The following is a 15861-nucleotide window of genomic DNA, read 5'->3' on the forward strand; positions in this document are numbered from 1 at the left end:
CAAATCAGTTTCTTTTTAGCAATATGTAATAGGAAAGAGTTTGTACACATTAAAAAAAAAAAGTAGGTCTTGCAACTTCCTCTTTATATTGCAGCATGTCTTTACCAGCCATTTAGAGTCGTATGTATAAACTAAAACCACAGTACCTTCTAACTGGCATAAGGATCTCCTCTAATAAATCTAGTAACAGCAGGAAAACAACACCAAACAGAAGTGGATGACAGCAAGACAGCAGCCAAAATAGAGTAATTTTTAAAAAATCACTGGTTTGTGAATAGCTGCATTACAGACCATATTTGGTCAAAGACTGAAAGAAGTAAAATTATCCCATAATTCTTTAGTGAATTTCAGTGCTCATTTTTTGTTTCCTCTATACGGTATGCTAAAGACATTTCCATCATTCTCTTTGAAGAAAATCTTTACTTACACTAGTCCCAGTGTTCCAAAATATTCATCAGAAATTTTTATATTCTTGTTACTTGTATTTCTTCCTAGTCCTGACTATCATCTGCTAAACATGTGTAATGCAATTACCTTCTTTCACCCTTTCCTACTTATTAGAATTCTGGAGAAACTTCATGGCTTTGTTTTAATGTTGTTTTTAAGCTACTGCTCATCTTCATGCCGTAACTGTAAGCATCGAAACCAAGAGCTGCTAAAAACTTTTGAAGTTTTTTTTAATGCTCACCACCATTAACATGTATTAAAACAAAATAACAGCTTAGATCTTTCTGACCAATGATGTGAGATCTTTTTCTGAAGACCACTTGATCTTTAATGTAATTATTTTTCAGATTTCAAGTAACTCTTTAAAATTGTGTTAAAATCAGGGTTCCCAGGTATTAAAATACTTCTTAATCCTAGAAATACCTTCCAGACAATGATTTCTCATCCTTTTTGTGCTGGTCCATAGCCTACCATTTCTCCTGGCTGGAAATAAAAATGCTCTGCAGGTACTGAAAAACAGTTTGCTCAAGTTGTGTAGAAGTGCAGAAGTGCATGTAGAAATATAGATGAGTAATGTGTCAAAGTATGTGCTAGCCTTTTCATATAATAAAGGCAGAAGTAGTCGATCAATTTTCTTAAAGATTACTCTGAAATTTTTATTCACAATCACATTCTATAAAACACAAGAAAGCAGGAAGGAGGAAAATAATAAGACTGTAATTTTTTTTTACTACAAGATATGACAATTAAAGAGAACATACTCAGGAATATAAGCAATGTCCTTTCCTAGTAACATTTTTAGCAGTCTTACCATTATACCCTGGCACTGGTTTTCCTGCCTGTCCGGGTGGAGGTGTTGTAGAGTTCCCCAAACCAACGCAGGAAGCTGTAATTGCAGAACCAGATTCTATTAAAAGAACACACATACAGTCAGTTAAGGCTGGGGTTAGTTCCATTCAGTATTTACTAGTTTTAAGTTTTATGATGCTCAGCACATCAGAAATTTTTTTTAAAAATCCTAGACAAACAATATAAGATTTAGAATTCACAGAATCATAGAATATGCTGAGTTGGAAGGGACTTCTAGATATCATTGAAGTCCAACTCCTGGACACCACCAGGAAGCACACCATGTGCCTAAGAGCATTGTCCAAATACTTCTTCAACTCTGTCAGGCTTGGTGGTGTGACCACTGCCGTGGGGAGCCTGTTCCACTGCCCAACCACCCTCTGGGTAAAGAGCCTTGTCCTAATCTGACCTAAACCTCCCTTGGCTCAGCTTCATGCCACTCCCTTGAATTCTGTCACTGGTCACAAAAGGGAAGAGATTGGTACCTGCCCCTCCACTTCCTCTTGTGAGGAAGTTGAAGGCCAGAGTGACATCTCACCTCAGTCACCTCCAGGCTGAACAGATCAAGTGACCTCAGCTGCTCCTCATACACCTTCCCCTCAAAGTCCTTCACCCTCTTTGCAGCCATTTTTTGGACACTTTCCAGAGCTTTATCGTTTTTATATTATGGCACCCAAAACTGCCCCAGCACTCGAGGTGAGGCCGCCTCAGTGCAGACAATCCCCTCCCCTGACCAGCTGGCAATGTTGTACCTGATGCCCCCCAGGATGTGGGTGGCTCCTCCTGCTGAGGAGCACACCAATCCTTACGGGATCCTCCACTACTTGTGTCAGAAAGCTGTCATCAATGCTTTCCAGTAATGCTGACACCTTCCTAATCATCCCCACAGTTAAGCAGCTAGAAATCCTTCCCTCCTCACCTTCCTCTCTTTTCACGTAACATTTTTATACTACCAGAGTTGTTATCATACAAGAATAAATACTATCAAGTCATATAAAAGAGAGTCTAAGACTGAAAAAAGTCCAGTTGCTCTTCACTCTTCCCCTCTAAGGAAACAATCTACAGAAATTACTTTGAAATGCTGCTGTAACTCTGAGACAGAGAAAACAAAGTGTAGGTGGTTTTAGATATTAGCAGGAACACAGGATGAGACTCTACTTTAAAAAGAGGACTTTATCACTCTGATGATGTCTCAGGTCACTCGGCCTGGAATTCATAGTCCCTGCCACCCAGCAAATAAAGCAGATTTGTCTCCAGCTGCAGATGTATATCTAATCAGTATGTTCAAACCTATTTCAGTATGCTTGCATCAGGAAATTAAAGTAATTTTTGCTGTGAATTTTTTTAACCTCCATAGCATTCATCTTCTACTTCAGAAGTTGTTATGTGACTATTCAAGTACTTAAATAAGCAAAAACATAAACAAACTTACAGACTCTTGTAGTGTCTTTACAGTAGGTGTTAGTAAGTAGCTGAAAGCTTAGCATTTACAGCACAGCTGAACTAGGGCCTAAATACAACTGTTGTACACAGAATAAAAATTATCAACCCTCCACACTAATAAAGACAGGCTAAAAGGTTTGCTTTGTTGTTTCTTAATCTTTCCCCATTCCATCCTCTACTTAGTGCAAATTCCGTGCACAGTCGTGGGGGAATCTTTTCTTCTAACACACAGAACACCTAGGCTACAGTTACAGTGGTGACACAGTATCAAAATGATCTACCATACCCCATCTGTGATCACACTGAGAAGTTGTAGAAAAACAAAATGTATTCAACAGTTTTGGAGCCTTATTTTCTTCACAGTATTTATACTGAAGAATTTTCCTCTTTTACTGGGAACAGAAGGAACAGTGAATTGGAAAAGACAGTAGAACACAGTTTCCTTTTTGACTATGTTAGAAGAAGTGGAAGTACAGTGTACATGTTGCTTTACATACTGCACAGCAAGAGCTACAAAACATACTGCAGCAGATCAGGCAAGAACAATAGTCTCCTATCACCAAAACATAGGAATTAGGTTTGCTACTGAGAGACAGGGAACACACCACCACTGTTAGCCTGATGTACCAGTAACATTGATGTGGACTGGGAATTGACAAGCATTTCTCATCAAGAGTCTCAATCCAAAGACCCTAAGGGGAGAGGAAGAATTACTGAAAATTAGTTTGGGTTTGCCTGACTCACTAGTACACTACTAATGAAATCAACAGAAACTTGAAAGGAAACTTTATTGTACTAACTTGTCTGGATTTTTACCTGCTTTTTGGACAACAGTGACTAAGCCTGAATGAAAGTCCACTTATTCTGGAGAATCACAAGTTCTAAAACTTTCTGAAAAGGTCTTTAAAACTGTTGCTCTTTCTTCTATTGTCTTTTCAATTATCAATGGATATATAATTTTCATATTTACTCTGTGCTCTAATCTCTAAGCCATACATTCAGTTCCCAGAGGCCAGTAAGACTTTTTATATATATGGAAAGAAATATAGGGTTTTTGGTACTTGGATCATATAGTAATTCAGAGATGGAATCCCAAAAGCATCTGCTCTTTAGGTTAGATTAACCATTCCTGAATGCTAAAGATTCCCTTTCAATATAGAATCACAAAGGAGTACTGTCAAAGAACAGCATGAATCATTGTGCTGTACATTTCTTGGGAAATCAACACGTATCTTGCAAAGAGGATACTGGATTGAAATATCAGTTTCCGAAATCTATTAGTAAACAACAGCCTCTTTCTAGGACAGTTTTTTCTATCACCAAGAAAACAGTCTGAGTTGAAAGGAGAATTAAATTCAAAATCCTCCTGGAAGGAAACCATCACTGTTCAGGAGAACCCAGGATTTTAAGTGTTATTTAAAAGAGATATTTTCCTTAACAAATATGAGTAATACAAATACTGTGTGGCCCCCTATTATAGATTTCCAATAAATAAAGTTGCTTATGAATCTTTGGTTTCAATTAAGGTTGGTTTCTTTACAATTCAATTCAGGATCAATGTGCAGGTTACATGATTCAGGTCTGAAAAGTTGAAACAGCAACAGTCTGAAGAAGGATAACACTTGTCAAGTGTACATTGTATTCCACCTATCCCTTAAATCAGGTTTCTGCATATACAAACAGACATCCCTTACCTGACACTCATTTGTTTATAGCTGAATATTTTCTGAAATTAATGCACAGTACCTAGAAAGATTTCCAATGCTGAAGACCTTAGGAACTTCCATATTTTTAATGCAAGGAACAGAACAGTAGGTCTGTCTTACAGTCTCTTTTGCACATTAACTGTCCACTCATTAAGCTACCTAGTTAGCTTGCCCTCCAGCTGTGGAAGGCTTTTCAGGGACAACCAGATCATAAAACCAATTTCCTTTCTGCGTAACACCTTAAGATGTGACAATAAAACAGCTATTTAGAAGAGCAATGTTTTATACTGAGAGAACAATGTTTCACAACTAGCCTGGTAAATCTATTAAACATCTGCTCTGAGTTATAATGAAAACAATATGGTGTACGTCTGACATTAATGAAAAGTACTTCATTGAGACAGAAAAGACAGAGTTACTGAGAGATGGTCTTAAAATCAAAGCTGTTCAAGTGTCCCAACTCCCTCCTTATGCTTCTTCTTTTCAGGATAAGGGCTAATGTAAAGAAATAATACTCAATAATCACAGATGTGACCTTCTTTGTTTTGTGCCACTCTACCAGTAAGTGAATGATACTATCACAAAGCTATTTCAATATTATTGAAACATCCAGTATAAATTGGACAGCTAATGAGTAGTCTGATACACGAATTTTTTTGCATTTGCACCTTGGAAAACAATTCTTATGCCAAAGAAAGTGCTGCTGATCCAGAAGCAAAAAGTGCACTCTCCTGTGAGTAATTAGGGTAGTCTGTGACTTTATTAATCAGAAAGCTTCCACCTACCCACGTGCCTGATTTGCAGAAGCTGTGTTCTGCCAAATTATGCAAAGCAACAGCTAGCAGCTTTTGTGCTCAAAACTCTTTCTCATTCACAGTCAACAGTCAAGTTCAAGAAACAGTTTTGAAATAACTCAGGACTTTTAAGATGAAAATCTACCACTTACTTACTCTGTGCCACTTATATTCCTGATATATTATAATTTCTAGACCATGTCTCATATTCTTCAACATAGTAGACTGCCATGCTGCTGAAATACTGGCTTTTTTGGTAGGAAATACTTAGGCAAAACATACTGCGTTTTGGCATGAATATTTGAGTTCAGGCTGTGCTAAGTTGGTAATGTAAAGCTGTCTGCTTTGAATTTCTTAGGATGCAATGGAGAGACACTAAAAACATACAAAAGAGGTAGGAAGTTGTTATGTAGCAAGAAAAGGAAAGAAGAAAAAGGAGTGTCATACATTAACATATTAATGAATGCAATAAATATAATACACAAAATTCTCACTGTGGCTATGCTGTTTTGAGCCATTCTTCTGGCAAGGCTGTCACTTTTGTTGTGGGGAATTAAAGGAATTACTAGAGCAGCAGACTGCACAGATAAAATGGAGAGTTTATGAAGCAGGAAAGCTTAGGCAGCAACTCATTACAAATCCACTCACACCACAAGAATGTACCTCTGAAAAGACTCCTGCCATATGCTCTCTCCACACTGCCAGAAAGTGTGGATGAAGAATTCAATAAATTTATAGCAAAATGCTTTCTAGTATGGCAACAACTATTGGGCATTCTGGAACAGGAAACCATAGTACCAGATGAATTACAGGACTCAAAATCTGCATCACAGATGCATCCTTAAAGTAATACTGAAATGCAATACATCACAGAAATAGTATGCACAGGCAGTGTCCTGAAGATTCAGGGGCCAGATCATCAAGTTATCGCACATACCTCATTTCCTTCATCCTTCAGCAAACAACTGCGCAGAGCAAAAAAAGTCAGTTTCCTAGTCAGTCCTTTATCGCTAAAAGCCAAGCAAGCTTCTAAGTCTCTAACTGCAGTAGCAGTAAGTAGCCTCACTCACAGCTTGGATTTAGCACTGTTAAACCTGACAAATTGTGTCATGCTGCAGATTGGTAGCCCAAGCACCAGCTCAGTCTTATGCTTACTGATGTTGGAAGAAAATTTCAGATAATTGCTTTAGCCTCAGTACAGTACAGCTCAGCCATACCCTCAGCAAGGCCTCAGAAGTATCTTGCGTAAATTGTGTAAATTTGCCAAGCTGCTTTCTTCACCGCTTCCCTGGAAGAGATCTACACGAGGATGGTGCATGACACATTATATTATTAATGTGTAAGAAGAGTAAGCACAAATGGCTGATGCTGGGTATTAAAGTACAAACAATCTGGTACTAATTATCCATCAACACTAAAACAAGGAGATGACACTAGCCACAATTATCCCAGAGCACTGAAAGGGCCCAGTAAGGACAGTTTGGATAATCCCAATACAATGTGATGTGTGATGCTGCCACAAAAAAAAAAATCCACAGCACCTGCTGCACCCACATTGTTAGTATATATTACCATGCCATGATTTTTAGCACATTCTAAGAGTAAAAGCTAGTGAAAATTATTTTCAGAGCTATGATAATTATAGTCTGAACTTGCCCATCCATTTTATTCATTTCCTCTTCATTTTATTTAAGCTTGTCATGAAATGAAGTAAAATTTAATGAAAGAGCTTACATTTACTGAAATTCTATCTAGCAATATATTTACCATGGTATTACAGCAAATTATAACAAAAAAGTGAGAGGAGCCACAAGAAGACAGCAAGGACTGAAGAATCTGAAGAACTGTAAATTCTGAAGAAATTCTGAAGTGATTCAGTTTTATCAAGTGTCAGAAAGAAGTATGAAATTAAATCCAGTTCACACATAATACACCATTGGATTAAAGACAGTCTGTCATCCTAAACTATAAAAGGTTTTGCTGGCTAGTAGCAAAACTTCAGAAACTTTTTCATGCATTGTTTGGTATTTCATGTCACTCCTTGCTTCTGAGGACTATGACATGCAGCAGAAAAATTCTTAAACACTCACTGTAATTATAATTTATTTTTCCTCCATCTGACTGCATTCTTAATTATTCCTCTTGTGAATTAAGCACATACAGCATCAACACAATAAATATCAGCTGCATAGAGAATAATAAATATGGTAAGTGAGAAGCAGGGGTCTACTTTAGCAAAAACCTCCAGAAGTATCAGCTTTTAGGTGAGCTATGCAAGTTTGGTGATTTGTACTCAAGATTTTCACACTTGTCTGACGAGGAGTTTTTCAATTCCTTAAAAACTTAAATAAAGCCAGGTTAAAGAATACACAGTAAACAACTGGAAAGAATTTCAGTCAAGACTTTCTTGCTCAAATGTTATTTACAGAGACTCTCACATCTAAAGCATAACCTTGTCCATCGGGCTGCTTACAATTTAGGTTACATTCATTTGGCAGAAGATCAGAAGAATTTGTTATATTGAAGTGGCTTCAAAATAAGTTTTTTCATCCCAATAGCACTCTATAAAACAGAACATAAAATCTCTAGAAGTTAGCTTTTCCTCATGGAAAAACAACAGTGTTTTTCACCTATCCTTCACACCCAAGTGTGAATTTGACCTTTCTCACATGGTTAAATTGTACACAGAACCTTAAAAAAGCTCTTCTTAACTGCCTAATTTCTCTACTAAGAAACTGTAAAGTAGAAACTGTAAAGTAGAAACTTCACTCAAAAAACATGGAAAAGAGATATAAATAGAAAATGAAGCATTATTTTTCTAAAGTGTGACTAAGATTCATGGACTTTTGAGGAAAAAAAAGGTGACAAAATAAGCTAAAAGTTTTGAAAACCTAAAGTTCCATTTCTCAAAACAGAAATCCATTTTGTTTATAAAGTAATGTATTTTCTGAAAGTGCCTGCATTTCCATGCTTATTCTTAGAATTGAAGGTCAGAAGAGAAACCAGCAATTTTTAAAATATTTTCTAAATGCTTTAAAGCCCTTGTAGTCATAATGCATCCATTACTATGAATACATATCACACCTGTGAAGGCCAAATACTTCCAATATAACAGTTCTATTCCTGTATTCAATTCACTTATTTGAAAATAAAATCAATGCCCAAATCCATTAAAATTAATCCAAGGCTCACTTTCACAATTATTCAATCATAGAATATACTTACAAACTGCAGGGGTCAGTATTATATAAATACACAAGGTTTCTGAAGATTTCAAAGCACATTTAAATGAAATCTCCAAAATAAATATACAATATATAACTGCAAGGAAGGTCCAACTAGTTTAGTTAAGGTTTTGGGGGCCATGGCAAATATTAAAACCAAAGCAGAAAATAATTGGTTATCACTAACTGGCAAGCCACTACTAAAGCACCAGAAGCTTATGTATTCATTTTGTAAGTATTCCAAATATTATATATGCTATTATAATGTACATCTTATAAATTGCCTATAGAAAAATGACAGCCAAGATTAGAGAACAGGAAGCTTCTTGGTTGTATTTGGAAGATATCAGATGACATGTTTAAAGATGCATTAAGTTAGGCAATGCATCAAATTATATTTTCAGACAAAATAAATTTCAAATTATTTTCATCCTACTGTGACATCATAACTGATATATGATGAAATACTAAGAGATAAATGGAAAATTTAAAAAGTAATTACACATCTCAGTGCTAACTGTTTACTGTTTAATTGTTTTGGGGAATCTTAATACATTGCATACATAGTAATACAAGATGGAAAAGACAGATAAAATTACTACTGTGCAATTCAAGTATCTTTATCAGGATCTAATATCTTAGATGCACTCTCTTTCTACCATCACTTTGAGCAATATAAAAAAGCAGCTGCCATGTGACAAGACAAACAAGCTGTAATATCTCCACACTCATACAAACTGGAGGCACTGTCACAGCTCATCTCCTTCAGAGAGATGAGACTGCACTATTCTATTTTAACATATCCATTCCTAAACGTGCCCTCTCATCTTCTTCATTTGCCTAAATGCAAACTAAATATTCAGTGCACACTAAATGTTGCCCAGGCTCAACTTCATAACTTAAGACTGCTTTACAGTTCTTTTATTTTCAATCATCTAAACTGTATCAATGAAATTTTAAGGAGGAAAACATTTATACTTCATCCATATCAATTTTGTCCCTGACTGCATGTGGAAAGACAGTTGGAAAAGATTAAGATAAATAAGCGCTGAGAAATTGAAGTCAAATGGGAACAGTGTTGTATTGTGTTTTTATATCTCTGTAACAGTTCTGTAATGGTTTGCCCCTTCACCCCTCATTTTCTCCCAATGGTTTCACCCCGAGCTTTCCCACCTTTCCCTCAATGCCAATCTCCCTGAAAATGCTCAGTCATTCCTCTGTCCCCTCCCTAGCATCCTGTCCAGCACTCGGCTCCCCATCCCACTCTCCCAGAATCTTCCACCTTGGGCGTCGAGTGAGTGGACAAGGGCCAAGGGTCCCTCCCTTGAACTTCCCCCATTGGTTTATGTATCTGTCTGTCCCTCCGCCTCTCACTCCCCTGAATCCCCCCATTGGTTAATGGGCGTCCCTTCCCCCTGGTTACTGCCCCAGTATTTGAGCTGTTGCGAAAGCCCCGAGGGCACTTTCAGTGGACGCTGTGGCCTTCGGAGCTCCTCGGAGCATGGATTAAAACCTGAGACTGTCTTCTCAGCCTTGAGTCGCCTCCCTTATTACCTCCTCAGACATTGCCTCTCCTCCATACAAGGCAGACAGCGAAGCGCTATGTCTTAGCCACTCCCCGACTCTCCTCAAGACACAGGGGAGTGTACCCTGCTGCTGACTGTGCCTCTGCCGGGCAGGCGAAACCAGGGAGCTTCAGGGTGGACACGGTGGCAGAACAGAAAAGCTTAATACACACTTTTTATCAATTCTAAATTAGAAAATATTAGCTCAAATGAGGCAGACTAGCAGTGGCACAGCTAATAATGAATTTGTATCAACACAGAGGAGGAGCTGACCAGTGGGGAAAAAGCAGAGTATAGCCATGAGGAAAAGAGAACCTTCACAGAAATGTGAAGTACAGAGATGTGTGGTCTTTTTTTTTTTTTTTCTAGAAGCACAGAGTACATTTACTGACTTAATAATGTTCAAATTGCAATAAATTCCATAAATAAAAATAGAATTTTTTTTTTCCAAGCCACAACACTCCTGGCCCAGCATCTGGGTACATTTCCCAAAATGCACTGGACAACTGAAAGCCATGCGAAATGCACATTTGAAACAACTATCAAATGAAAAATGTTTTTGGAGAAAAGATACTTTGTGAAATATGAAAGACAGTGAACAGCACTGAACGCCACAATAAACCTATGAATGATTCATTCAAACCAAAAACACCCTAGAGAATATGTATATAATCCACACAAACCTTCTTTGATGTCCAAGAATGAGAAAACCACACAGAACTGAAAGGTCAGTCTCTGCCTTGGCAATGCCCATGGCCACTAAAAAATCCTTTCCCTCTCTCTCCTTCAATAAGGGCAACCAAAAACCTGTTTGAATTGGGTATCCTAAGATGACATCGAAGGAATGACAAGATACTGCTACTAATGATACACAGTCCACATGCAATTACTAAACAGCAAACAATGGCTGAAACAATCTATATTTTTCATACCCTTAAAAAACAGAATGCAAGTCTCCAGGGGGAGACATGAAAAATGTCATGAATGCCTGTTATAAAATCAGTTATCTAGTAAATTATGATCAGGGGACTCAGTAAATCAGGGCTACAGAACAGCAGAAGTTTCTGCCAAGTAACTCCCACTTCTGTAGAACTGTTTGCAGGTTATCAGCTTTCATTAAAAAAATATGATCCAAGTCTTGATAGGATGCACACGTCTTTAAAAAACATGAAAGTAGTTGTGTCCACACTGAGGCACCTGATAACCTGAACAAGTTGCCTGGACTTTGGAATAAATTTGTTTCATCTCTTTCATTTCAACTCCAGATTCCTGGTCCCTGTAACTCCAGATCTCAATTTCTGTCACTCCAAAAAAAGGTCAAGAATTGACTCTTTGTTGCAAATCAAACAGCCATCCTTTCTTTAGTTTACCTTTCCCACTGGCTTTGGGTCTGAAAATTTTATGACATTGAACAAAATCACTGCACTGATCTGCAGTCTTGAATGGGGCAAAGTGGAAGGTGACTGAAGACAAAAGGGAGATTGAGGTCTACCCTGACAAGGTAATTCACTTAAAGAACAGTTCTTTAGTGCAAACCTGAAAAGGTTAGCTAACAATTTAGTTGCAAAATCCATCTTTCCATATACTCATACAAAGCAGATTCTGCACAACATTGCCAAGGCAACACAATGGAAACTGAAGTCTGGGGACCACATCATGCTGCTTGGAGATCACATTAATAAACTCTTTGATTGTCTCAGAAGTAGTCCACTGAGTATTCATCTGAGTACACTTGCTCATGATTCATATTTTTTACACTGAATTCAATGACACATTTGTATCAGTCCTCATAAAAGCTCTGTATAGCCATTATTAAACCACTACATATAATTACCTAATAGCAGTATGTCCTAATAAAAATATTACCAACATAGCATTTGTATGTTTTAGAGGTAAGACACAGATAAAGAAGAATTTTAAAAGGCATAGAGTACATTATTAATTATATTACAGAACTTGGAGAATTCCTAACAGAAAATTTTATCACACTGTCTCAGAATATCCAATACAATGTGCATATAATCTTCTTTGTCAGCAGCCATAATGTATCAAGCACCATTTGATTTTTGTCCTAATGCCTGCTGCAGATACTTACTCCTTACTGGATATAGCAGCCTATTTCTATGAAAACATAAAATGTACACAATTGTTTCATAGTTTTGCCTGCTAGTGAGCTGATACTCAGGAAATAGTAGGTAACTCCAATTTGAACCTACTATACTTGCACACTCTGTAACTTTCATTTCCATAGTACTCAACTAAAGTTCTATGGAAACATGTCTCTTGACAGAGAATTTATGCAAGTCATATTTTATCACTGAATTTTCAGCTTCAGTTCTTTTTCATCTGAATTTTCTTATACATCCTCAAAGGCAGTCTCAAAACGTTTTTATTTAAAAACATCAAGAGAAAAAAAAAGCTCTTTATATCCTATACTTATTATGAAGAAATGAAAATCTAACTTACCATTTTCTCAAAATGTCAGAAGTGATATGGCAGTTTCATTTTTTAGCTAACATGAAAACAGCTGAAGATGTTTAACACAAACTTTCAGAGTCTTCTGCTTCCACAGCTCAACCTCCTGGCTGTTTCCCTTTTTTTTTTCCCCTAGAACTCAAAGCTAGCTCTAAAATCAAGGTAAACCAAACTCACATTTGTTTGTTGAGGCCCCTCCCTCAGGATGAGGGCAGTCACACAGCAGATACAACCCAAATGCTGTTTAGGCTACTTCAAACAAATTTGGCAAGGCTCCTTGTAATTTAACTACCTGCAATACTAAAACAGAGCAATTACACAACATAACTACACAGACAGAGAGAAAACAAGGTCCAAAATGTGCATTCCAGCTCCCATTCAGAAAAAAAAATCACAAAATATATGTAAATAAGACCAGAAAAATTATTGGCAAGGCTCCTTGTAATTTAACTACCTGCAATACTAAAACAGAGCAATTACACAACATAACTACACAGACAGAGAGAAAACAAGGTCCAAAATGTGCATTCCAGCTCCCATTCAGAAAAAAATATCACAAAATATATGTAAATAAGACCAGAAAAATTATCTCTCTGAAAAAAACCCATCTTTTTTTGACACTGAATTTAAGTCTTACAGGATATCTTGGGGCAGGATACTCTTCTTTCTCTATTTAATGTCTGCAAGACTGGAATAACTGTACTTACTTCACAGGGGTGTCAAAAGTATTAATTGCTTTTGTTTGTACAATGACTTTGAAGATGAAAATTGCTATTGAAGTGCTAAGTGTCAATTTGTATAAATAAGCAAAAACTTAACACCTGCACCAAGCTGAACACAACTCTCCTCTCTCCAGGTACAGCTGAGCATAGGATCAGAGGATCAGAAAAAAACATTCTTTCATCCATTGCCATATCTCCAAAGAAAACAGCAAGTTCTTCCCAGTCTTTACTGCCTGAAATCCTCCTTGCCACTCATTGATCCTGTGACTTGTATTTCACAGCTTGTAAGATGTGCTTACTATACTTGTAACACAAACATTAACATTTAAAATGAGTGCTACAGAAGAAGGTGTACTGACACAAATCAGTTTTAAGCAATCAGCTTTTCCAGGTGTAGCCACTTTGAAGTCCCTTAATGAAAGCTTTCTTCTGTTTCAAAGTATTGTTTCAATTCAGTGATTTCAAATACACACTATAAATCTTTCAAGAATAAATGAAAGAAATCCGAGTTTCTTTGTCCATACTAATTTATTTCTAGTTACATATATGGCAAAGAGGCCGAGAACTTTGGAGACATCTTACTAAACCTGAAGTACGAAGTGGTTACCACTCCTATTTTATAATACTTTTGTCAGCCTTTCGTTTCCCCCATACTCATTTCCATCTCCAAATGATGACTCAGTCACTTCTCATCTCTACAAAACTCATCTTTTCCTTACCTTTCTCAGTCATTAACAAAGGAATAGAAATTACCCCATTATGCAAGAAATACTGTTTACCCAGATACTTCTCCTCCTCCATCTTCTGCTTTAGTCTCAGCTCAAAGAGCCAACATAACTGCCTAAGATCTACAGTTTTTGGGCAAAATTAAGATGTCTAAATTTCTCAGAGTTTTGCAATGCTCTTGTTTTGGAAGAATGCAGATAAATATCACCTTTGGGAATAAGTACCAATTTGTCAGACTGGCAAAGGTCAAAAGCATTTTCACATGCAGACGTAAGTCAAACTTTCAATCTGAGGTGTAACAAAACAGCAGTTTATAACTTCAGCTGCAATTAAATGGCAAAAAAAGGATAATTCGTTTATTAAAAAATACATTTTAAAAACTTGCTAGTTCTACATAAGACAGCTTAACAGTCTCAGCTTCCTCCTGATAGAAGTGATTCGGGTTTTTTATTGTGTTTTTAACATGCCACTTTTTTTATTTTGGAGAGAATTCAGAAAATTGTTATTGCTGAATCTGTAGGTCCTTATTCTGTCATCAACCACTAACCTTACATATTTCTAATGAATTAAACAGCCAGTTATCTATTATGTAAAATATTTCACATTCAGTACATACACCTTTAACCCCATGTACTGAAATCCAATACTGTTTGGTAGAAATGGCTTTTCCAGCACAGAAATCCACTTTCAACATTTTGACAAGTGACAGGTAAGGATGAATGTGACAGAACTGCTTGTTTTTCCAGAATTAATGGCATCTATTTTGTATTCTGCTAAAGCAGAGGTGAGTGAAGAGCAGAAGGGAAGACTGCTTTCACCTGCAGCAATGGCTGCTGTGCTCCAGGACCTGGGAGTCCTGGCAGATGACAAGGTAACTATGAGCCCACAGTGCCCATATGGCCGTGAGGGCTAGTAGCACCCTGGGGTGCATAGGGAAAAATGTGACCAGAAGGTTGAGTAAGGTGATCTTCTCCCTCTGCTCAGCCCTAGTGAGGCCACATGTGGAGTCTTGTTCAATTCTCCACAGTTCAAGAAATCAAGGAAAGGGTACAAGTAGCAAGTCCTGACAGGAAACCTGCTCCAGCATAGGCTCCTCTCTCCATGGATCTACAGGTCCTTGCCAGGAGCATAATCCAGTATGGGCCTCCCACAGGGTCAAAACCTCCTCTCAGGCATCCACTTGCTATGGTATGGGTCTTCTTCATGGGCTGCAGGTGAATCTTTACCTCCCGTGGACCTCCATGGCTTGCAGGGGGCAGCTACTTCACCATGGGCTGCAGAGGAATCTCAACTCCAGCATCTGGAGCACCTCTCCTCCCCCTCCTTCTCCACTGACCTTGGTGTCAGTGAAGTTGTTTATCTCACATGTTCTCACACCACTCTTCTCTGGCTGCAATTACAGCTATGCAGTAACTATTTTTTTCCTCATTTTTGAATATGTTATCACATATTACCATGTTACCACCATTTCTAATTGGCCCAGGCATGACTAGCAGCACATCTATCTTTGGAGCTGTCAGGGATTGACTCTGCCAGACATGAAGGAAGCTTCTGGCAGCTTCTCACAGAAGGCACCCCAGTAGGCCTTCTTGGGCCTTCTTGGGATGCATCCAGTATTTATGCACATTGAAGAAATGTTAGCCAGACTTCTCAGTGATGCCCACTGACAGAACAAGAGGCAACAGGCACAAACTAAAACCAGGATATTCCATCTGAGCCCAAAAAATATATGTTTACTGTAAGGGCAGTCAAACAATAGCACCGGCTGGCCAAAGTGGCCAGAGAATCCCCATCCATGGAGATACTCAAAACTGGACAGGATCCTGGGCAACACTCTCTCTAACCCTGCTTCAGAAGGGGGACTGAATTAAACGTGCTCAGGATGTCCTCATTAACCTAATGACTGTAAT

The 15861-nt window shown here is 37.8% G+C and overlaps 1 protein-coding gene across 6 annotated transcripts in view; it reads right to left on the reverse strand.

The window, feature by feature from the left end:
• Positions 1–15861, reverse strand: part of ACSS3 (acyl-CoA synthetase short chain family member 3) — a 98516-nt gene that overhangs the window by 42649 nt on the left and 40006 nt on the right. For 5 of the 6 annotated variants that reach the window (XM_053977178.1, XM_053977179.1, XM_053977176.1 and 2 more), the window contains exon 10: positions 1259–1354. In XM_053977178.1, coding sequence (XP_053833153.1) covers positions 1259–1354 — 96 coding nt within the window. The remainder of the gene's footprint in view (positions 1–1258; positions 1355–15861) is intronic. The other variant, XM_053977177.1, reaches the window with a different exon arrangement.

This window comes from Vidua macroura, chromosome 5 (genome assembly GCF_024509145.1).
Source record: "Vidua macroura isolate BioBank_ID:100142 chromosome 5, ASM2450914v1, whole genome shotgun sequence".
Taxonomy (NCBI): domain Eukaryota; kingdom Metazoa; phylum Chordata; class Aves; order Passeriformes; family Viduidae; genus Vidua; species Vidua macroura.